Source organism: Sinocyclocheilus grahami, unplaced genomic scaffold (assembly GCF_001515645.1).
Source record: "Sinocyclocheilus grahami isolate Dianchi unplaced genomic scaffold, SAMN03320097.WGS_v1.1 scaffold343.1, whole genome shotgun sequence".
Classification (NCBI taxonomy): domain Eukaryota; kingdom Metazoa; phylum Chordata; class Actinopteri; order Cypriniformes; family Cyprinidae; genus Sinocyclocheilus; species Sinocyclocheilus grahami.
In genome coordinates this window covers 797,366-823,046 of record NW_015505522.1, presented here as the reverse complement: position 1 = coordinate 823,046, position 25,681 = coordinate 797,366, and the positions used below count along the sequence as shown (strand labels likewise).

At 35.6% G+C, this 25,681-nt stretch overlaps 1 protein-coding gene across 1 annotated transcript in view; it reads right to left on the bottom strand.

The window, feature by feature from the left end:
* LOC107603219 (gamma-aminobutyric acid receptor subunit beta-2-like) overlaps positions 1–25,428 on the bottom strand; it is a 166,248-nt gene extending 140,820 nt beyond the window's left edge. The window contains exons 1-2 of the mRNA XM_016295960.1: positions 25,188–25,428; positions 23,514–23,654 (exon numbers count right to left, since the gene is read on the bottom strand). Of these exons, the coding sequence (XP_016151446.1) occupies positions 23,514–23,654; positions 25,188–25,412 (366 nt within the window). The 5' untranslated portion in view covers positions 25,413–25,428. The remainder of the gene's footprint in view (positions 1–23,513; positions 23,655–25,187) is intronic.
* Between the last annotated feature and the right edge of the window lie 253 nt (positions 25,429–25,681).

The window sequence follows — 25,681 nt, the reverse complement described above, 5'->3', positions numbered from 1 at the left end:
TGTGAAGAGGAAACAAGCAATGCTACTTTTTTTTTTTTTGATTTCTTGCTTTCTTTGCTCTCAGAAAGTCTTAAGGCTCCTTCAGTTTTTTTTCGCTTGTTGTAATGTTGCAGCCTTAGACCAAAATGTTTTTTTTTTCATTATATGTACTCTAAGAGATTCACCCAAAAATAATATTTTGTCATTACTAACTATTACTAACTATTTATTTCTTCTGTTGAACATAAAATAAGTTATACATCCAAAAATATGCACACAAAAAATGCTGCAGGGGTGTGAACTCCATGAATCGGTGCTCTTTGGATGCAGAGATTATTTTATGTCATCAAAAATTTTTTTTAAATAACAATAATAATAATGATCAACCCTTGTGACTAATTTGACACTCTGGACACTCGGATGAAGGCGAGTTAGTATGTGAATAAAAGGCTTTTTACTTTTCCCACAATATTTTCGAGTGCATTGGATTGATCCGTTTTTTGATGACATAAAATAAGTTACTTCAAAGAAAGCTGGTAACCAAATAGTTGCTGGTAGCCATTGATACTGTGGAAGGCTATGGGAACTGTCTCTTTATTTTTTTATTTATCAGTGTTTTACAGATGAAACATAAATATTATGAATTATGTAATGATATTAGGATATAATGATGTAATGCATTTGTGTTGCTTTATGCTGTATGTTGCTTTTGAACATTGTATACACAATTTAAAAGAATCAGTGGATACAGATATTAAGTATTTCACTATAATATAATTTTACATTACAGTAGTGATTTGAAATTTATGTGGTTTGATATGTCACATTTTTGTATCAATTTTTTTCTGCTGTAAGGAGTTGAGTCTATGCATACATACACGCATACAATCATACATACATATATATATATATATATATATATATATGTGTGTGTGTGTGTGTGTGTGTGTGTGTGTGTGTGTGTGTGTGTGTGTGTGTGTGTGTGTGTGTGTGTGTGTGTGTGTGAGTGTGTGTGTGTGTGTGTGTGTGTGTGTGGGATAAATAAGAGCTTTGGCCGAGGGGAATCTTTTTTGAAAATAGATTTAGTAGAATGTACAAATTTTATGGTGCTTTTGTAATTTTTGGAGGATGACAGGAAACAAAAATGTAAACATTTTTATAAAAGGAAAACTAACGTCTTGGACAAAAAAGAAAAAGCATACAAAACTCCACAGTGTTCCCAAGGAAAAAGCTAAAAATGATATGTGGTTTTCACTGGCCTGTGAACAAGTACATTAGCACAGAACTGTTATTTTAACCCCAAAAGTTTAACCTTAAATGAATATGGTATCAAAGTGAATATATTTCAATATAGTAGAAGAGTGATGTTTTGGTTGTGCGGTATAAAACCGCTAGATTTAATCTTAAAACACGTATGGTTTACTAGAATATTCAATCATAACGTTGCATTTGTACTTCTGAAATCAGCTAAAATGATGAAATCCCAGACCTTCATAAAGATCTGTTAAAGATCAATGAAACCCTGTTTAGCGCCCATTCAATAGCCCTATTCAATACAGTAATCTGTGTATTATAGTACTGCATGTAGCTAATCTCAGGTCAGCTGTAAATCTCAGGTTGCTGATTGCTCTGTTTAACAGAATTGAGAACTGCTGCAGATGATGTGCATCTTAAACAGCTGTGTCCCTGTTCACCTCCTGCCCACGCTTTACCCTCACCTTCACCCACTAAGGTTAAATAATACGCCTATTAAAGCACCCCTGATTCTCAATAGATTCTCAAATGAGAGGCAACCTTACAATTCTTCATTATGCATTTCAGGCATTGTTCAAGCTAGACGGGGGATTAAGGAAAAAGAAAGGGATTTTTTTCATTCAAATCGATTGTATTGCAAAAAAATGAAAAGAAAAAGTGTTGCATATGAAATCTTCACTAAAACTTTACATAAAATACCTTTATGATGTCTTAAATGTCTAAATTGCATAGTCCAGTAACAAACTTAGTAAATAAGTAGTCGAAAACTAAAAAGTATTTAGTATATTTAATACAGTTTTTAATATAAATTATTTTTATAGGGGTGTCTTCTATTCTTAAATTGTATCTCTCAGTTGTAGGTAAATTTAAAACATCTATGTTGGCAAGTACAATGGAAGCCCATTTCTGCAAATGAAAAAAAAAATGTTGATCGTGAATTTTTCTCTCAAATTCAGATTTTTTTGCAATTCTGACTTTTTTTCTCTCAGAAATGTGAGATATAAACTCACCGTTGTGAGAAATAAAGTCAGATATAAACTCGCAATTGTAAGAAAATAGTATTTTTTCCATCATGATTTTCTTTCTCGACAAAACAATATGAGAATTGTGAACACATTTTATCCAAGTACACTGAAAAAAATTGTTATTGATATTGAATTAAACTAAATTTTATTGAAACAATTAACTAAAGTTTTGTTCTAAACAGAGTCATTACAAATAGAAACATTAAATGAACTGAAATTGCTTGTTAACTGCTAGTTAGCCATAGCACACATGCATGTCCTAATATAGCAACAGACTATCACTTTATAATCCTGTGCAGAAATCCAGAAAATAACTCTTAATTTCAACATCTAATCTATTGCCACATATTCATATATTTTCCTCTTATATTCATATATTTTACGCACACATTATACATTTTGCTCTTATGCATATGTATTCATTTAATATTATATGATAATAAATGTGTGTAAGAAGAAAATGCATGTATGTCTAAAGAAAATATGTATATGTTAGAAAATAATATATATACATGTGTGAGAGTATAGTGGAAACGGAGGGCCGGTTAGGCGCCATCAGTGTTACGTTTAGCACAAGTCCTAATTAGCATGGCTGAGGTAGATGAGGTGGCCGCTGAAGTATTTCAGCAAGTTATTTGGGTTTTAAAAAATATTATCATCTTGAAAAGGTTACATCTATGGCCTCGTCTCTTGAGAGAGTTGTGATTGAGGGTGCGGACGCAGCCTCAGTCGTGTTGCCAGATACACTTATTATGCATCTAGGGATTTGTTTTTTCCACTTATGTGACAATTTTGGAAGTGACTAAAGTGGGAGGTGGCAGGTTAGGGTTAGCGATATCTTTATATTATTTCCATAACTCGAGATTTGAACTAATTTTGGTTTATCCGTTTTTAGATAGTTTTGTTTGTTTTGTGTAGCAATATCTGGTAACACTGTATCACCGTGCTGGCATTTAAACTAACGGTGTGATTCCACTGGCACGTAGCGAGTGCAGCAGAGCGAGCATTTTCAATTAATTCCTATGGAAGTTGAGCTTAAACGCTTGCACAATGCATTATGGGATTGCATTATTAAACTTCTAATTGTTTACTTAGTTGGCAAGTAGTTTTGTAACAGATGGGACAATGTAGAGCTGTCCAATTGTTATTGCAAAATAAACTACTACAAGCTTTTACACCAGCCGATCCTATGGAAGTTGAGCTTAAACGCTTGCACAATGCATTATGGGATTGAAAGTGGCACGGAGAAAGCGTTGAGAGTGGCCGAGAGCATCCAAAAGGTTGGGCATTCCTCGACTTTATGCAAATATATAGTGAAAAACGCTGGGCGATAACCATGCATGCACCAACCCATGCAACGTAACGGTGCGTTTCCACTACAGCATCAAATCTGCACTCAGTGCCGCTGGGAATACTACAATGCCACTCCTTTGGGGCGTGTCAAATTTATGGCAGAGCACATGCATTTCATCTTCTTATTTTCACAGTGATTGGTTGTCGCCCGGCGTTTTTCTTCATGCCACTTTCAATCCCATAATGCATCGTGCAAGCGTTTAAGCTCAACTTCCATAGAAATTAATTGAAAACGCTCGCTCTGCTGCTTACACTACGTGCCAGTGGAAACGCACCATGACACGTGTCTACACCGGACGCGAGCGGCCCGATGCGATGCAACAAAATACTATAGAACCCATTATAATCAGTGATGCTGTCTACACTGGATGTGGCACGGCACAGCGGTATCATGCAACACAACAAATCCCCGACAATAAACTGATGGCATCATTCTATTTGTGACGTACTAAAACAAAGTTCAAATGATTTGCAATGGTTGCTTTGTCATGTCCAGTGTAGAATAGACTGTTGCGGCGAGGCGCAACATGACAGCTGTTGCATCCAGTGTAGACACAGTGTGACAGTAGCCTTATCAAAAACTGCCTATAAACAGCGCGGGATAGTTATTCCTGACAGAATACCATTCGGTAACACAAATGTAGTGATCATCATAATATTATCTGTAAGAAATGCACTGAGGATGGACACAAAGAGGATAGAACAGTCGTGCAAGCAGAGAAAATACTGTACCAGACAGAACAAATGTATTGTTTGCAATGCTCAAAATACTGGAAGAAAACCATAAATATTGAAATGGGGTGGGGGTTATTATGAATGTATTTCTGAGGAGAACTGACTGTCTTCAGAAAAGTTTTTATGACATTTTATTTTCCCCTTACCTCTGTAAAATACAGTATGTGTGTGAGAGTTAAAATGTATGTATGCGAAAGGAGAATGTAAGTGTGTGAGAATAGAAATGTATGTATGCAAAGGAGAATTTATGTGTGAGAGTAGAAATATGTATGCCAAATGAGAATGCAAGTGTGTCAGAATAGAAATGTATGTCTGCGAAAGGAGAAAGTATGTGTGAGAGTGGAAATATGTATGCGAAAGGAGAATGTAAGTGTGTGAGAATAGAAATGTATGTATGTGAAATGAGAATGTGTGTGAGAATAGAAATGTATGTATGCAAAGGAGAATGTATGTGTGAAAGTAGAAATATGAATGCCAAATGAGAACGCAAGTGTGTCAGAATAGAAATGTATATATGCAAATGAGAATGTAAGTGTGTGAGAGTAGAAATATGCATGCAAAACGAGAATGTAAGTGTGTGAGAATAGAAATGTATGTATGCGAAAGGAGAATTTAAGTAACACACTTACATTTCCATTCTTAAATTGTGAAAATAGAAATGTATGTATGCGAAAGGAGAACGTATGTGTGAGAGTAGAAATATGCATACCAAAGGAGAATGCAAGTGTGTCAGAATAGAAATGTATGTATGTGAAAGGAGAATGTAAGTGTGTGAGAGTGCCAGAATGAATTATGGCTTGTACGGCCCATCATAGTGTCCTATTGTTGTTACATTTTCTCTCTGTCTTGTCTTGGACTTTTATATCACTTCCTGTTTCCTGTGGATTTTGTAGTCAGTTTGTAGTCTGTTTATTGCTTCTCGTGCCTATATGTCCTATCGTATGCCATCATATCCTATATACTCTACACCACCCCATGCTATCCTAACCATCCTGTCCTGTCACATCCTAACATATCCCATCCAATATTCTATCCTATCCTTTCCATCCCACACACTCTTACATCCCATCCTAGGAGTTTGGTATGCATAATTCCTAATGCTAATCATCAGTCTGTTGGTGTCCCGTGTGTTTTCCTGTTCAAATTCCTCAAGTCAACATATAAAAACATGCTCCTTTGTTCCCTGTTTATAAATTAATATGTGTATGCATGTAATAGGACCAGAGGCCCACTTTTCTGATGTAAAGGTGATAATTCCACTCTGAGTGTTTGCATAGAACTGGTCAAGGTGATCTATGATCTCCCATCATCCTCAGACAACACAGCTTTGTGTGGGCATGACAAATTCCCAGGATACCTCCACGGTTGTATGATTTATTCCTGCAGGCCTTGAACGATCCAATTACTGTTAACATTGTTGTTAATAATTAATCAAAGGTAGCTGTTTTTAATGATTTATGAGTTGCTTGCCACCTTTGGATTCATTAACGGGATTCCACATGCGTTACTTTTAACATGGTTTTGTACTGCCACTTTTAAAATGATTTTCTGATCTCTAATTGCCGTTTCATACGCTATTTTGCATCTTATGAACTTAGCTGCCGCTTGCATAGTAATTTGGTCTCAGAGGACATTATTAAACACAATTATAGCACAATCCTGTGAAGGGTAATGACACTCAAACTGTATTCACAGTCATTCTCATCGGGGTTTTCTCAGGGGTGGAAATCGAGCCAGTGCCTCTTCAGCACCTCCTTAAAAACTGTAAAATACAACTAAAAAGTCATATGAGAGAAGGCAGTGCCTCCTTTTTATTGTGATCGGCTGGTGTAAAAGCTTGTAGTAGTTTATTTTGCAATAGCAATTGGACAGCTCTACATTGTTCCACCTGTTACAAAACTAAGTAAACAATTGGACGTTTAATATTGATTTGAGTTTAAATATTTGAGTTGAAACCTACAGTATATGCATATACAACGACACCTACAAAACATAATTTTATCCAGCTAAACTACTACAGAACAAACAGGATTAGTGGACATCTATCCTGCCTTCAAAAAGCCATCAGATTTTAGTAAATGGGTTGTGACAATCGTAGCCATCATTTCCCATCATGTACCCATAATAATAAACATTATGCACTGTCAAATTTGGACTGAAATATTTTGCTTTGAAAGATTGCTCTCCGCCAATTGACACCCTGTATAAAGAGTAGATGAACAGTATTGCTATAGCGTGTTTTTGGGACACTGGATCGGGTATCTGCTGCCAGAGGAATGAAAAGGACAATAAGAGTCCTTCTTCTGCAGCTGAGGGTCACCTTTGTCTCATAAAGCCTTGTGACAATAGGAAATTAGGATAGGCCTGATCTGCTCAGAACTGATTTTCATTCCATTAGTGGAAGTCAGAAAGAATCAGCAAAGGCGCCACTTCAAACAAGTTCATCTGAATTCAAGCTTGCTAACCACTTCTCTCCTCCATCAATCACAGACTTCAGGATGTTGAGGACATTTTTTTTTGCCACTCAGTTTGGCTTTACATAGCAGATTAAATGAACTCTGCAGTCAATTTGTGAATGAAATAACACAAGATTAAACTCAAGGGTCACCTAATGGTGTAATTATAACTCTAAACCTCATAGATTTAGTCATTTTTAGTGGGATAGTAATAATAATAATAATACAAAGAAAAATTCTTACAACTACAATAGGGTTTCAGTGAACCCATAATATATATATATATATATATATATAAATGAACTCTGCAGTCAATTTGTGAATGAAATAACACAAGATTAAACTCAAGGGTCACCTAATGGTGTAATTATAACCTCTAAACCTGATGGATCTAGTCATTTTTAGTGGGAAAAAAATAAAATAAAAATAATAATAATAATAATACAAAGAAAAAATCTTACAACTACAATAGGGTTTCAGTGAACCCATAATATATATATATTTATTATTATTTTTTTTTTATTTTTATTTTTTCATACATTTATATTGTGCAGTCTAATCACAATCAAGTTTAAATTCTGCATTTTAAGTTTTTAAAGGTTTTGTTTTGATGATGCACAGTGCACTGTGCTGGTCTCAAGTGAAAGAGAAGATGCCACCGTGAGAAATCTACACAGGCAATGAAATAAATTAAAATAAATGTCTTAATGTGTTTTAGGATACAGAGACCACCGTTGCAGCAGACCACCATCTTCACTGTACCCAAGAACATAAACATTTCTATTCCCAGAGGCTCAGAATAAGCAAAGAACGGGTGACCGCAGTAGACAGGGATTTATGTTGTCTGTTTAGCTCCACAATGTCTTGAAAATGGTGTGTACTAAAGGCAGAAGTGGTTCACTTAGTTGTTATGGCAATGATCTATCAGACTAGAAAGTGATATATGATTTTCACTTTCAATAAGAGAGTGGTTCTCAACAGACTTTGCTTTAGGACCAGTATTTTTTATCCTGCAAAAGTGAATACAAATGGCCTTTAAATTAAACACTGGAATGTATTAATATTGCAAAACAAAAGCTTAATATGAAAACATATTAATATAGGTGTTTAGGGGTTGCATTGTCTCCTCTTTGCACACAGCCTGTCCATTCTATTCTGTTACAGTTTGGTTGGACACACAGCCATTTAGTGTCTTGCAGTGTGAAATACTATATTTCATCTTCAACATTTTATTCAACATTATCTCTTGTATAATTTTCATGCATGCAGTTTTGATGATCGCATACTGAGCAAAAACCCTCATCGTGTTATCAGCGGTTCTATGGATCTTTCGTGATCTCGTCTTGGGCTCCACAAAACCATTGCTCGCCCTTTTTGAGAGAGCATTGATCCAGCATCGATTACCATACATCTCTGTTAGTCAATGTTGGGTGTTAAAGTAATTCATACTATTTCCAGGCAGCTGGGTTATTCCTGCTGTGTGTCTTTATGTGAAGTTTCATAAACCAACAACAGGATAGTTTCCACAGTGCTTCTCAACCCTAAAAAACGATAGAGCAAATTAAATCCAGTCTTTAGCATCTGAGCCGTTAGCTAGAATATAGCCAGTATATAGCAATTTTACTGCAACTGTAATTATATAACAGGTTTTATTCTCTAAACTACAGAACTTTTTGCAGGGTGCTTACTAGACTAATGGACAGAATGAGAAAAATAAACTAAAATGAGAAAACAATAAAATATATACAGCGTTACTTATATAGTCAACATAATGTGATAAAGGGGGCAATCAAAATAAAATGAAACCCTGTTTTTCATTTCGGTTTGAGCAAAAAGTCAATTTTTTATTTGTGTTTTATCTTACTTTTTATTTTATTAATTGAATAGAAAACACTGGAGACTCCGACAGTGTGCCTTCAGTTGACAGATGCCTCATTTATAGTATATTTATGACATACTGCAGGGATATTTAGCATATTTATATTTAAAATGTATTTATAATATATACTCAGTGTTGGGGGTAACGCATTACAAGTAACGCAAGTTACGTAATCAGATTAATTTTTTTCAAGTAACTAGTAAAGTAACACATTGCTTTTTAATTTACAAGAAAATATCTGAGTTACTTTTTCAAATAAGTAACGCAAGTTACTTTTTTTTCCAATTTATTGATTGACAGCTCTGGTGTCGCCATGGTGACAGAAATCAGAAGATGTTACTGTAGTTCTAAAATAAATATGAATATGCATGAATTCATCTCACTCACAAAAAAAACACAGATTCAGTATTCCTCAAAATGAATAAAAATAATGCAACTCAGAATATGATGCAAACCTGTAATAATTAAATGTTAAGCAACACAAATATGCTTTATGTATTTAATCCAGTTCTATTTGCTTCTGAGCTTCGATGATGCAGTTCAAGCGTACTAATAAACACAAGTTACTCTAGACAACATTAGTGTCTTTTTTTATTGCTGAAGTGTGCTGAAATTTCTTCTTCTGCATTCTACTGTACTTTCTCTTCAGCCTGAGGCTTATTCATTTCACTTTTGGTGTGAAAGGCTTTTATATTTGCCAAAAATATAACTTTTTTATTTTAAAAACAAACAAGCAAGCCCTGGCCAGATTTAAAAAGTAACGCAAAAGTAACGTAACTCATTCATTTCCATAAAAAGTAACTAAGTAACGTAATTAGTTACTTTTTTATGGAGTAACGCAATATTGTAATGCATTACTTTTAAAAGTAACTTTCCCCAACACTGTATATACTAATATATAGCATTTAGTAGCATTCATTTTCGTAGTTGTAGTAGCAACATGTTTGTTACAGCTCAACACTTCTGTTTGGGAATGGACCACATATGTTTTTTAGCTGGGAAAACTATGTTATATCGTTGTCTTCTTTCAGTATTTCAGATGTCCTCTTCACTGATGGCCTTGAAGTGTTGCCTAAAAGTTTGAAATAGATTAAAAAGCATGATCAAGTTGACTCAAATATGTAAGCAAATAATTCATGCATTTTTAAAACTCTATTTTTGTGCAGTGCATTCATGCTCATCCTTCTTTTGAGCATTTTACATGTCAGAGGTCTAAATGAATAAATACAGTACCTGCAGATAAGAACATCAGGGTTACTGAACAAAATAAATGATCTAAAGGTTATACAGAAAGAGGTTTAAATTTAGTTTTGTTTTGTTGTCATACTAGCCTTTTCAAGGTTAAAATGAAAAACGTGTAACTTTCACAACACTGCGTGGATGTAACGTATCTGTGGAGTCGGGCGATAGAATCACGCTGTTGTCTTTGTTCTCTGAAGCAGTTTGTATTTCAGAGCCCACATGTAGCCCTGTGTAATATTAAACACAACATCACTTAATGTGGCATACAGAGATAAATCTGAATATAGATGCCTGCCCACATGTGAAAACCTATGGTCTCTACTTACATTTCCCATTTATTATTCTTTTTTCTCCCAGAAAAGAAATTGCTATTTATACAAACATCAGTGGGAGTTATGTGCATTAGTTACGCAAGGAGTCACTGATCCTTTAATGGCAAATGTGAGTACATGTGAATAAGATGATTATGTTGGTGTGTGTGGGTTGGGTAGGGATTCTCCGATCATAGGCAGACAATTCAAAAAACTAAATAAAACCATGCATTTTTGCTAATGTGTTACTTAACTCTTTTTTGGGGGCTAATAGGTCATTAAAGGTGAAATGTGTGAAACTGGCATGAGACCAGATTATGGCAGATTAACACATAATTACACAACATTTGCACGCAGCAAGAGTGCACTGTAGCTTTTGCCGGACAGTGTGTCGTCCGCTGAGGAGATGTGCAGCTTTTTTATTTCTAGCACATGCTCTCAACATGATGCCCATGAACAGACCCAACAATGACTTCACCCTGCTAGCGCACAGCTTTTACACTCATGTATTAAGATGTGTCGTGACATATTATGATAGGAACAGTTGTTCTCACCATAGGTATTCCATCAGTCATGAGGTACTTGCTATGAAATAAAATGCTGTGTGTGTAATGAAATATCAAAAATCAGTTTAAGTAAGAACAATGATGCATTTACTGCACAAATAATAATTTGGGTTGAATTACTGTATAATGGTTAAATAATAGACAGTGGGATATACCATTATAATCTACCCAGGATCATTGAAAATGCATGCCTCGACCTATGTTTCTGCAAATCGTAAACAAAACAAAAAAAACTATACAGTATGTATGAATCGCTGCAGTTTCCAATTTTAATCAACACTAGAGGCAATAAAACTCCAGCAACTTTGATACCTGTTCACACAAATTACGATTTACAGGACCAGAGTTTCCATTAAGAATAATTTTTCCTTGCACAATATTATGTCACTTTATGTAATTTTATGTAATGCACTTTGAAACTGCCGTGAAACATGCAGTAAGGAACGTTACATCGCTCTTGCAGAAACATCACCACATATTTTCAATGAGATGGGTTGGTTATAACACTGTGTCCTATACAGTATGTAATCAGATTCCAGCAAAACACCAGACGCGACACAGTTATGAGACGCGACGTAATCAATCAAAAATCACAGCCAATCAGAAGAGCGTACTGCTGAAATAGATAAGTACATAATACAGTTCATAATCATTCAACTATACCAAAACACACACACTGAGTGACAGGTACAATCTTATGTGACAATGTTTTCAACTAAAGTTAAAAAGTTTTTAAGTTTTTAGATCATTTTCAACAAAAACATGAATTTGTGAAAATGGTGATGCCATGCACATATGTATTATGTGTTCAGTCTGTGACATCGCCAACTGCTGGCCTGGCATGCAAAAAATAGTAAAATTTTGCAAATCCATGTGAACTGTACGTGAAAAATGCAAAGGGAAAGCTTTGTGTTTTTAGTACATCGTTGGCGTGTAAACGTACCCTAAAACAAAATCCCTTGTCGCACGTTGTGGATCGCCATTTTGGCTGGCTACGACAAAAAACTCTAAGTAACACAGAAAAGATATATTTATTGGTGACATTTTGTTTTAAAGACCAATTCTCACTATTAACCAGTTGCTTATTAGCATGCATATTACTAGCATATTGGCTGTTTATTAGTAATTATAAAGCACATATTCTGCACTGACAGAGGTTGTACTTCCTTCGCCAGCTGAGAAAGTTCAACCTGCCACAGGAGCTGCTGAAACAGTTCTACTCCGCCATCATTGAATCCATCCTCTGCACTTCAATAACTGTCTGGTTCAGCTCAGCTACCAAATCTGACCTCAGAAGACTTCAGAGGGTAGTCCGGACTGCTGAGCGAATCATTGGTACAACCCTCCCTTCTCTCCAAGAACTGTACTCGTCCAGAGTGAGCAAAAGGGCTGGCAGAATCACTCTGGACCCCTCACATCCAGCACACTCCCTCTTTGAACTGTTGCCATCTGGTCGACGCTACAGAGCTCTGAGCACCAGAACGACCAGACACAGGAACAGTTTTTTCCCTCAGGCCATCCATCTCATGAACACCTGACAATAACTGTGGAACACACACTATTTATTCACTCATACACTTATTTATCTAACACACATACTCAGTCTACATTTCAATTTGCACATAATATACCTGTACATACAACTGTCTATTGTTATATACCTGAACATACAATTGTCGATTTGTATATTTTTTATTCTTTATTTTACTTGTTCTATTTTTTATTTATTTTTATTTTTTTATTATCTGTGTTTTTTGTTCTGTCACTGTCATTCTGTTACACTGTGGAAGCTTCTGTCACGAAAACAAATTCCTCGTATGTGTAAACATACCTGGCAATAATTATGATTCATATTTTAGATCCCTTAAAGTTAACACCACCATATCTACCTCACCAACTATTTGGTTTATTTTTTATTGAGTCATAGCTGATAGTGAGAACTGATCTCCAAATTAAAGTCTGAATCTGTTATAGTCATCCTAACATAATCAAGTAAAAGCAAAATTATATATTCCCTTTGAAGATTCCCAGATGATATGTTTCTAAGCTTCTCATACAGCGGTTGGCTTTCTATTTTTACTCAGTCAGATGTTTCCCCTTGTAATGTCCCCTCGGAGCCCTTTTTTTAGCTCCTCTGGCATTGTGATGTGTAAGATCAGTGTAATTATCTCAGAGGTTGCCGTCTCCTCTCAAGCTCCGGTTTGACGGAGCACCTGGCATGGGCTCGGGCCAAAGACGACTAAAACTGGCTTGCAAAAGCATGGACAAAAGTTGTCCTGTGGAGACCCAGCAAGTATTCTAGCAGATGGCAAGCGCTTCACTAGTGCCAAGTAGTGATCTTAAAGCCAGTGTGAGATAAACACATGAATTGAAGGGATGTCCAAATCTACCGCCTCATGCTCTGACCTCAGCCAACACGTCAGCTCAGCTATGGATATTTTGAGGAAGCTTTGATCTGTGCGTCGGAATTAAAAACAGGACATGTGTGCTGGACAGATGCCTAGTGATATAAACAGATGCATATGTTGTAAGGTCACGTGCTGTTACACTCATGCATGCGTGCATCTATGATGCACATTTTACAGCACATGCATTTAAAATGTATGATAAGAGAGCGGCAGTGCATGACATTTGCATGATTCATTATTATACTGCATGCGCATATTTAAATGCTTACATTAGTATTAATTCATCCTCTTAGCAAAGTTCAATCAGGCATGTAATTGTGTGTTTTGCCATTTGTTTAAAATGTTCAAGAGCATCTAGAATGATTTACTGCATTACCTGAACGTAAAATTCTAGAAATCTCAGTTGAATACAGTAGCCTATTCTTTTGTGAACTAAAGCGCCAAAGAAAAGACACAGTGTTTACTTATACATCCATGCACATGTTTTCATGTGTTTATGATAAGCATAAAGGGATGCAAATTAGCATATGCTATACTCTCTATGTACAAAGCATATTTTTCAGCTTCTTCTGGCTGGAATCATGGTGTTTGCACCATCCCTATCTAAATAAACCAATAAATACATGTCTTAATAAAACTCTGCAGGGCATATATTAGTTAACAATAAATTAAATGTTTTGTATTCAATACAAGTTCAATTCTTTTGGCAGTATCTTCAATATGACGAAAATAGTGAATTGTAAGTGAAAGTTATCTTTAAATTCTGTATTATTTAATATATTTACCTAAGATCTATTAATGCTCGAATAACTTCTACAGTTTGCACAATTAACATTTGTACAAGGAATTGCTATGGAGCCATTTTCCAGCAGAGTTTAACTTCATTCCTAATTAAAAACCTTAAACCAGCTAATTAGTGTCTTTAGGATCACTGGGACCACCCAGGCAGGTGTATTGAAGCTGAACTCAGCATTAATGTGGCTCTCCGTGAGCAGGACTGAGACCTCTGAGCAATGTGATTACTCACAGATACTTCAAAAGTCATGGGGGGAAAAACACAACTACATTTTCAATTTTATTTTATGTTATTACTGCAAATCATCGAAAACGTTTAGTGTTGTTCGTTTTAATTGTAGAAGAAAACTGTAGCATTTATTTATTTATGTACTGTATTCATTCATTCATTTAGCTAGCTGTTTTCATCTTCCAGGTTTAATGCCATCTTCATGTCAACATCACAGGATGTGACATAATAACTACCAGTTAAGAGTTTCCATTTTATGAATGAATGGAATATTCCTGTAATGGTCTATTCTTGTCTGTCTTAACCCCTAAATCTCCTGTTCTTGGAGACTGAGTCATATGGATGGACTACTTATATGTTACGCTTGACTTCATTGTTTGAAAAGAACTGAACTGAGCTGAACAATAACATCACTGAATCAACGATGAACTAACTTTAGGTAAAACATTGACTGTTGTCCGCTTTTTAGAGCTGCTTTACAGCTAAATTTAATTTTGTTTGCATTATTGACACAATATATGTTCCTGTTTAACACAGAGTACAATCTTTATTGCATGAAGTGCAATAGAAAGGTGACTTGACTCAGCTTGATGGTGCTTTTGGATTGTTTCCATTCACTTTCATATGATATTAACTCTGCGTTCTAAAGGAAAACGTAGAAGTTTTGGAACGATATGAGGGTGATTAAATGATGACAGATTTTCCATTTTTGGCGAGTGTCATGCAAAGTATTTCTTGTAAAGTTCAAAGCAAGAAGTCTTCATTTACAAATGTTTACCGTCAGCTTCTTCAAAATAAAGTAAATGTAATGCTGCTTATCTGTGCGGGAGATACTGGGTGAGTCACGCAGGCTTGACGTGGGTTCTCCTGGCAGGGCCACAAAGAATAGTGAGCATGTGGCCTATTTGCGCCCATTCATCCTGTTCTTTTGGATGAAGGAACCATTTTAGATTACATGTGAAGAAAGCTTGGTGGGCCCAGATAACATTGACACACACTTTTGTGGAATGAGTCTTCCGAAAATGAAAAAAAATGACATTGCTTGTCATTTCAGCAAAGCCCAGCATAGATTAGTCTTCAATACTTCACAGTAGTTGGGTGAGACCTGTTCATTTGTCCTCAACAGCATCAAATGTTGCAAAGGTCAAAATTAATTAAAAAGTAAGAAAATAATTTAATACATGCAATTCAGGTCACCTGACCTGTATGTGCTGTAATCTAAATTCAAGCTGAAAGTATTATATGTATGTTTCTGAGAGTCTGTAGCAACAGCATGCAAAATAAAATAAATAAAATAAACGACAATAAAATCAGATTCTTGTTTTTTTCACATTTATAGAAAACAAATATGAGTGATGTTTGTTCATGCAAACTTGATGTTATAATTCTGGGATGGTGTGGCTGTAGTGCATGTGGTTGCTAAGTGCTTTTAGTGGCTCATCCTGGATCTGACCTTATCAACATTCAACACGTCACTTTACTTTCTCTCCCCAGATTTCTGATCACTCACACCTGTTTTCAATTTCCAACCAGTCAAAAATTACCTTGAGAATAATTAAATTAATGTTCTATATTTTAGTTCAACAATGTTTATTTATTTTGTTTATTTGTTTATTTTAATATTTTGCTTTTTTTAGGGAATTTTATGGTACTAAATTATATTTATGGAATAGTTATGATCCATTTATTACCCGTTAACCACTTTTAGAGCATTTTAAAAAACTGTTGTAAATCTTGAATTTGAAGTACAGACTTAACTTTGGTCTATTTTTAAAGAAGTCGCTTGGCAGATTATTGCTGGAAAAAAAAGTTGAATTTTATCATTATGAAGGAAAATGTAATTTTATATGAAATATATATTTTCCAATGCAAGTTTTACTCTAAAACTGCATGGTCCATAAATCTAAAAAGGTTGTGCTCCAAATTTGAGGTTGATATCTCAAAAAATGAGCTTTCAGTATGATTTTCAGTGGGCACAGTACCGAACGTTTCCACTAAAGTAAATTGGTTTCCAGTTAATTTCCCAAGCGGTCATTTTTGACCACAAACAAGGGTAAGGGATTGGAACACAAGACGATTATAAGAGTGTGTTTAATTACAGCAGGTGATTATCATGTTGCATATTTACAGGGATAATCTTCTTAAATTGTTTATTCTATTTCTACAAATGTAAAAAAAAAAAAAAAAAGTATTCATACACTAATTAAAACAAACGCCTGTTAATTAGATGTTGCAAGAAGAATAATTAAGTATTATACTCCACAGCAGAATATTTAGAATCGTTAAGCCGATTGGTTATTTCTCCTCATAAAGGACAGGCCCTGGCATTTAGGCAAGGAAGACATTTACTTGGAAGGGTGAGATGAAAAATCTTGCCGTCACCGTGTTCCTAAAAAAATGTTTTCTTTCTTTCGTAAAAGGTTAATTGAGTGAAAATTAGACAGCAGCTCCAGAAACGGATAACACCGATAAATGATTTGCAGCTTCTTCACAGAAAGCTTTGATTCAACAGGCCGGGTTATTTGGTACGTGGAGCGCTTTGTGTGATTGTAGTTCATTCCCTCACTAAAGCCATTAAGTACACAGTCTTATACCTTTGTCTTTTTTTTGCCATTTCGTTTTTAGCTTAAACATTTGTAATGTTGTGATCATTTTCATAGCTGGTTGGCTTAGTTGATATAATTGACTTTTTACAAATCCTAGTCCTCAGGATGAATTGTGAACCCTGGGTAAATCATGGGTAAACTGGAGCACTAGCATACTGTATGATGACCTTAAAGTCAGCATCCTTAACAGTCTTTCGACTCTCTTTCATGTAGTAATCTTGAGAGTTCAACAGCAATTTAAATGAACACGGCTCTGTCTCAGGTTTATGAGTGAGTTTCGTTGCACGTTGTCGGTGTGTATCATCAGCTCATCCTATATGAACAACGTACTTGAGGGGACCTTCCTTCAGGATTCTGCCCTGCTGTACCTTCAAGCATCTTTTCAAATATAAATTAACTCAGTGGCTACATGAGCTTTCCATTCATTCGACATACTGTATGATGACCTTAAAGTCAGCATCCTTAACAGTCTTTCGACTCTCTTTCATGTAGTAATCTTGAGAGTTCAACAGCAATTTAAATGAACACGGCTCTGTCTCAGGTTTATGAGTGAGTTTCGTTGCACGTTGTCAGTGTGTATCATCAGCTCATCCTATATGAACAACATACTTGAGGGGACCTTCCTTCAGGATTCTGCCCTGCTGTACCTTCAAGCATCTTTTTAAATATAAATGAACTCAGTGGCTACATCAGCTTTCCATTCATTTGGCGCTGTACAGATTGCACCTCTTGTCATCCGACATGAAGGGATTTTTGCCTCACTGCATATATCTCTTCATATAGTTAAATACCACTAGTTTTTGTCAAGTACTTTTCTTGAATCGATTTAGCAATATGAATCGCAAAATATGTTTTGATTGTGTGGTACCAGTATCGCATGCAGTACAGATGTGAGGGATGCATGATTAAACATGAGTTTATATAATATATGTTGCTTGATTTCTGGCATGCTTTCATATGAAAAATGTTTTGTAAGATCATTCGATATTTAGTTATTACTGATAATCGAAAGCAATGTACACCACCGAGACATCTTCTACAGCTCAGACGAAGTTGCAAAGACGAAAAACTTTGCAACAACGACAAAGTAAATACTTTCTGCATGTATGAATATATGTGAATGATATGAATTGTTTTGATGTTTTAAGCATTGGTCTTGTGCAAATAATTGTGGCAATAAATGAACAGCAGAAAATATCAAATTGTTACACTTAATTGTTACATAATCACCATCATTATGTATATACAATCACTATTAATAACCTATTCAACTGTCCACAGGATGGTAATTAAATGCATTCACGCATTTCTGATCCTCGAGTCCAGAAGCTGCACTTATTATCATATTATGTTTTATCTCTTCATATAGTTAAATACCACTAGTTTTTGTCAAGTACTTTTCTTGAATCGATTAAGCAATATGAATCGCAAAATATGTTTTGATTGTATGGTACCAGTATCGCATGCAGTACAGATGTGAGGGATGCATGATTAAACATGAGTTTATATAATATATGTTGCTTGATTTCTGGCATGCTTTCATATGAAAAATGTTTTGTAAGATCATTCGATATTTAGTTATTACTGATAATCGAAAGGGTTGAGAGATAAGATGATTGATTAAATCATAATAAATCAATGTTCATTTTTACTTCCTTGAGCTGTTAACTTATTCTTGTTTAAACCCTGCCCTCTTTTCATAAAAAAAACATCGATTATTGATATAGTGCGATATAAAATGCCAAAATACAAAGAAATCTTGGTGAGCATGATACGTATTGTTTGTATCTCTGTGACTGTTGATAAAATTAAAACTGCAGACCTTGATGAAAAAAATGTCTTACATGCAGGTCCATCAGGATTACATATGTTTATAAATGATTATAACAGATGCACTATACCATAAAAACTTAACTTAATATAATGAAAAGTAAATGAATAAATAAAGATGTGTATATACCTTCTTAGGTAAATCTGGTCAGTATTGTGCTTTTATAGTTTTCAAGCATTGTAAAGCTGAACTATATTCATATGACCGGCTCTTTTAGATGCATTTCATCATGTTTCATGATAAATTACAATATTGGTTCTGCACCACGAGCCCCTCCACCGTCTCAACAATTCACTGTTTTCAATTAACTTCATATGTAAACACAGAGCTACTCTCTTCTTCTGAATACAAAGAGCATTTTAACAATCCTATACAAGAGATATTTACAGTACATAACACAAAGGAATGACTTCCTTTTTGTGAACTCTTTTTCATTGAAGAAGCCAATGAAAGCCAATGAAGAACGAAAGAAAGAAAGAAGCTGAATCAGGCTCAGACGGCATGCAGACGCCACAGACCGTTTGAAGTAGTGTTTACAAGATATTAGATTATACAAGTTAAGGAGATTTGCCAGATTTCCCAAAGACTGAGAGGTTCATAGCACTGAATCTGGACGATAGTTAAACGTTTTGTTTGAGGCAGTTAAAACAGACATCTTCCAGTGCAACTATATTGTCTGCTTTGATCTGTGTGTTATATGTCTGAAATAATGTCTTATTCATTTTGGATTGTTATAAGTCCTGATCACAATCTCCGTTAATGTTTCTGTACAACTGTTCACAGAGACGTCTGTGCCGTCGCTGTCAGATTTACCTGCGGTGATCAGCTTTGGGTCTGTTCCTCACACAAAGCAATCATTTGGCCTAGGAAGACTTAGAATATGTATCATTTTTGAACAAATTATTGTGGCTCTACTCATATTGTTTTATATTCAGGAATGTTTATGTTTTGGAGTAAGGGTTGTGTTAGGTGCTCAAAATGTCTAAATAGTGTAATATAAATAATCTGGGTAGCACTTTATTTTACAGTCCTGTTCCGCATGTACGTACCGTACACTTATTATAATAACTGGTAATAACTAACCCTCAATAGCGATGAAGTGATGAATGCTGATAATTATCAGTATTCGGTGCTTTCGGAGTGAGGACAGGTTGAGGCTACACACAATGGGCCAGTTTTACTAACAGGGCAAATAAGCGCCGATGGGCGTGGAAATTTCTGCGGGTGATTTACTAACAATGCGCAGATTAAAGAACACAGACGCAACATCTCATTTACATATCGACCAACGCAATATACCTAGCGTAGTCGCAAATAAAGAAATAAAGAAGACACAGTACTTTGAAAAGAACCGGAGGCCAAAAAATTAAGGGTTGCAAGAAGTTTGGATAGACCTGGTATTGCGTGACTCCTAGATGAGGGTTCCAAGTCGTCTTTTATATCCTGAAGCAAATTAAAAATAACATGGCTTTGCAAACGATATGTTTGGACAATGTGTTCTTCTAGCATTCTATTAATACATTAATACATGTAGAAAAAATTATCTCTGTTCTCTGCGGTGCCTCCTCCTAGCAACAACAAATGCAGCCATTTCAAGCACAAAATAGTTTAAGACATGCTTTTTTTGGGGCGTTAAATAATGGCGCAAATACCAGTAATGTGACGAGTGAAAAACGTTAGTAAAACGCATTGCATGATTCATTTTAATACTTTCCTCCCATAAATTTTGCGTCTGAAAGAGAAACTCCTACAAATGCATATTCAATAAAGGTCAGGCGCAAACATAACTGGGTCCATGTCTTTTCAGAGATAATTCTTCACTGCGTGTCTTTAGTAAATACTGACAGTACTATTTTAACGCCAAAAGACGGGTTGCGCTGGCGCAAGCTGTTAGTAAAACTGGCCCAAGATGTCAAAGTTTAGCTGGTCAGTATCCGGTTAACCCATGCTGGGCTGCGTTTCCCAAAAGCATCGTACGCTTATGTACATCGTAGACCCACTGTAACTCATTGAGCTACGATCAACTTAAAGGGATAGTTCACCCAAAAATGCTGTCATTAATCACTCACCCTCGTGTCGTTCCAAACCCGTAAGACCTTCGTTCATCTTCGGAACACAAATTAAGATATTTTTGATGAAATCCGAGAGCTCCATAGACAGCAATGTAATTAACAAGATCAAGGTCGATAAACGCAGCAAGGACATCGTTAAAATAATCCATGTGACATCAGAGGTTCAACCGTAATTTTACGAAGCTACGAGAATACTTTTTGTGTGCAAAGAATACAAAAATACCGCCTTTATTCAACAATTCGTCTCCTCCGCGTCACCCTATTGCGCCATTTTGGAGAGTATCACATTCGTAAACAACGTATGCAACATATGTACGCGGATACGCTGGTTACATTCAGATCAAAGTGTAAACAACGTAAACAGCACATCCGCGTACATTGCTGCTGACACAGAACAGCATACATTGTTTAAATATCGCAACATACTGTTGCAATAAGGTGACGCGGAGGAGACGAATTGTTGAATAAAGTCATTATTTTTGTTTTCTTTGCGCACAAAATGTTATCACGTAGCTTCGTAAAAGTACAGTTGAGCCCCTGATGTCACATGGATTATTTTAACGATCTCCTTGCTACGTTTCTGAGCCTCGATCGTGTTAATTACATTGCTGTCTATGCAGGATCAGAGAGCTCTCGGATTTCATCAAAAATATCTTAATTTGTGTTCCGAAGATGAACGAAGCTCTTACGGGTTTGGAACGACACTCTGGCGAGTGATTAATGACAGAATTTAGTTTTTGGGTGAACTATGCCTTTAAACTTACAATGCTTTTGGGAAACGCAGCCCTGGTAGATGTAACTAAATAATTTTAAAGACAAAATGCATTCTTCTCCATTGACGGCTATTCGAAAGTAGACATATAATCTGATGTCAAATATGTATCAAGTTTTGCAAGTGACATGCTTTTTTTTCTCAGAGTATTTTTACAAACTTTATTTTTCCTTGTCTGCTGCCATTCATGTCACAGCTCTGGATTATCACTTCTTATCGAAGGCTCGGGACTGTGCATGTTCCTCTGCCTCTGTTCCTGCTGTCAGCCAATAAGCATTGCGCTTTACTGCTGAGCGCCAATCAGTCACGTGACATTTACAGCTGAAGTGAACCGAGTGCTCATGAGCATGAGTGGGAATGCTAACGGAGAGATTCGCTGTAAAACAAATTAAATCTATGAGTGCGACCAAATTTGGGATTGCGTTATTAGTAGTAATGCCTTCAATTTCCATAGCACGAAATTAAACATAATACAACCATCGTGGAAATATACAGCCGGCTAAGGTGTGAGGATAAAATTTAGAGTACAGTATTTGAGTGAATAGTTTTATCAAAATAAATGAGTTTACGTAAAAGTGTATAATAAATTCTCTTGAATAAATAAACCATCTGTGAGTAGAGAAGTAGAAAATGCAGCCTTTTGTTAAAACTATTCATAAGAGTCTCTTCACTCAATAGACCGCGAAATCAAGAAAGATTATAAATAAAGGTATATAAATATTAAATTATCCAGTGCTGCTCTCTTAGAAATGGCTAAAAGGGGAAAGAACCGTGGACGTCCATGCTTTGATTTTTCCGTTAGTATAAAGATAACTAATTTGCAGCAGTGACTGTTTTGATAATTTGGCAACAAAACAGATTCACCTTGTCCTAAAATAAATCAATTAAAAAGAAATCTATCAAACCAAACGCAAGCGCACTGAAAACGATTGATTTTTGGAGCAGGCACCATTTGTTCTTAACCTCTTTAGAGTATCAGCGTCAGCCAGAAATTAAGGTGAACCCAAGGTCAAAGAGAATTAGTCCTGATTTGTATCTGTCAACATAAGTCCTGCTTGTATTGCAAAATCACACGGAAGAGTATACGGACGTAAAAATAAGTGGCGCTTCTCAGACGGCTGAGAATCCAGCTAGTTGATATAATAAAGCCAATAGATGACGTTGAAGAAGGAAAACACGGTGGGGAAGATTATCACTTACTGGTTTTCAATAATGATTCTTTAAACGTTCAACACAGTATTTAACACATATTGAGACAAATCAACAAAGTGCCAGTAACACACAGTGGGAATGGGTTGGTACACATGAAGATGTAACGCAAAGGTAAGACACATGATGGTATGTATGCTATATATTGCTACAAAATTATTACCTTTTGATGACAAATAATAGGGCATCACATTAGATGCTGAACTGACATTTTGAAAAATCTAATAAATGAACAAAAAAGTAATTTTTCAATTGTTCTCCCTCAAAAACAGATTGCCTGTTCCTTTCTGAATTGTACTTTCAAACTTTAAATTTTTTTTTTTTTTTAATGGTATTGAAAATTCCAAAACATTTGTTTGGTTGAGTGGTTAGGAGGGAAAAGAGAGGTGATGATGACAATGGAGAAAAAAATAGGTTGTGCTCTTAAAGAAATAATTCACCGAAAAAACAAAAACAAAAAAAACAGCAACAGTCTGTCATGATTTCCTCACCCTCATGTTATTCTAAACCCGTCTGTCTTTTTCTCTGCACAAAATTAAAACAGAACATTGACGAGCTCCAATAGGACAAAAAAAGTACCATAAAAGTAGCCCTTATGACTTGTGTAAAGTCATCTGAATGCATACAATAGGTTTTTCATTAGACAACATGAGAGTGTTCAAATTATGACAGAATTTTCTGTTTGGGTCAACAATTCTTTCAAGAGGAAACAAGGAATCGCAAAAAAAAACAGGCTCAAATAAATTTGCCGCGTTGTATGCCGTTATTCTCCTGATGAACTTTTTCAGTACCTTATTTTTTGAATCGCCTAGTCCTAATGCTGCATCATCCACAAAGATCGGTTCCCACATGGAGTCATGTGCGTCAATATCCCTCTGTTTCATTCTGGCATACAGAGCATCGTCTCTCTGAACTACATTTCCCACCAACCACTGAAAGCATACAGAATCAGCACTGTCAAGGCAGTCACTTCAAGAGAGGTGGTGAAACTTACATGGTGGCTTTAAGAGTGTGAGGCAATGCTGGCATTTTGTGGATTATGCCTCAAAAATCCTAAAATCCTAAATCCAGAATACTACAATATACAACATCCGAGCACCAGCGAAACAGCGTCACAATTTCAGCAAACTAAGTCTTGACCAGTTCCATGAGTGCTGCTATTGCTTCAGCTATTATATATAGTGCCAAACAAACAAACTAATAAATAAACAAACAAATATGATCTGTTCTAATAGGGTTTAAAAGATCCAGGGGAAACCATTCTTAATGCCAATAATATAAAATCTGGACCCTGAAGCAAAACTGGCTGAGGATTACTGATCTATGTCTCGGTGTTATAATTATATAAAATATATAAACAACTAAACATTAGTTTATCCTCTAACTATACAACACTATAAGCCAGCATTATCCTGAAATAAGCAGTATGCTGTTCCTGAAATAATGATAGACCGATCATTGTACAGATTTTATAGGGCAGTCTCATGTTAGTTACACTCAAGTTAGACATTGAAATTGCGGTGAAGATATGAATACGGACTAGACAGAACAATCAAAACAACCATTCACAAGTGAAAGGCGTTGACACTGACATCGATTTGTTGCGACAAAACCACCTGAAGTCATTTATTTAAAATCAGAGATGGCGATGTCCAGTGACACGAGCGTCAGCGATCGTTGCTTCAGTTTTATACAATTCAGTAGTGATGCAATGTGATTAAATCAATGTATTTGTAAACAACATTTAACATAAAAACACAATAGTTTGCAAAAATATTCTCAGAAGAAGTGAAGAACTACTTCAGAATATTAATATACTATTTTGGTGACAAAACAAGGTCCCGTTAATCAATGTAAGTTCATGCATTAAGAATGGGCATTCTTATTATTAATTTTTGTTAACATTAGTTAATAATAACATGACTATTCATTGGCTGTTTAGGTTCGCGCAGATACAGCTTTTTTTAAATTAAATTAAATTAAATTAAATGCAAACATTTCCCAAATTTGTCATTGTTACTTTATATTAAGTAATGTATTTAAAGAGATTTTCAACCAGCTTTGTGTTGTTAAAACTATAGTAGCATATGTAACTTTTTGGTAACACTTTATTTTAAGGTGTCCTTGTTTCACGTTACATGTACTTAGTATTATAATAACAATAAATTATGCATAATTACATGCAAGTCACCCTAAGCCAAACCCTAACCATATAATAAGTACATATAGTTAATGAATATTACTGAGTAGTTAAATGTATAATTACACTGGAACAAGGACACCTTAAAATAAAGTAACTTTTTTTTTTTTGTATCACCACAGCGCTTTTTCTCTTGGTAACATTGATTCAAATCAAAATTATTTTAAAGTGTTACCACTATTTTTACAATTAGCCTTTTTATTACTGTGTAAAAGTTACTGTGCAGCTATTATAAACACTGGCAGTGTGTGATGTTCAAACATACTTTGTTGGGATCCATTCTCATCCTTTCATTGTTGGCTGTGGAGGCTTTCTCTGCAGCTCTCTTCTGCCGCTGCGGTCCTCTGCCGAAGAAGATGTAGTTGACCAGCGCGTACTCCAGCAGAGCCAGGAAGACGAAGACGAAACAGCCCATCAGGTACATGTCAATGGCTTTGACATACGGGATCTTTGGAAGCGTCTCCCGCAAATGTGTGTTGATGGTGGTCATGGTCAGCACAGTGGTGATACCTGCGTTCAAAAGGGACTCATTGTTAAGAGTGCAAATCCCATAATTCTTGGAAACAAGGATTTATAAACACTGACTGTTCAATCCCTTTATTTAGACATTCAACTAACTATAAGTAACGTTGTAGTCATTAGAGTATTAGTAGACTGTCTGTTTAGTATCTGCTCGCAATTTATTCTGATGGTCCCACAACACACATTCTACTGACTTAAGTAGCTTCACAAATGCGTGTCAACATATTCTGCCAACCC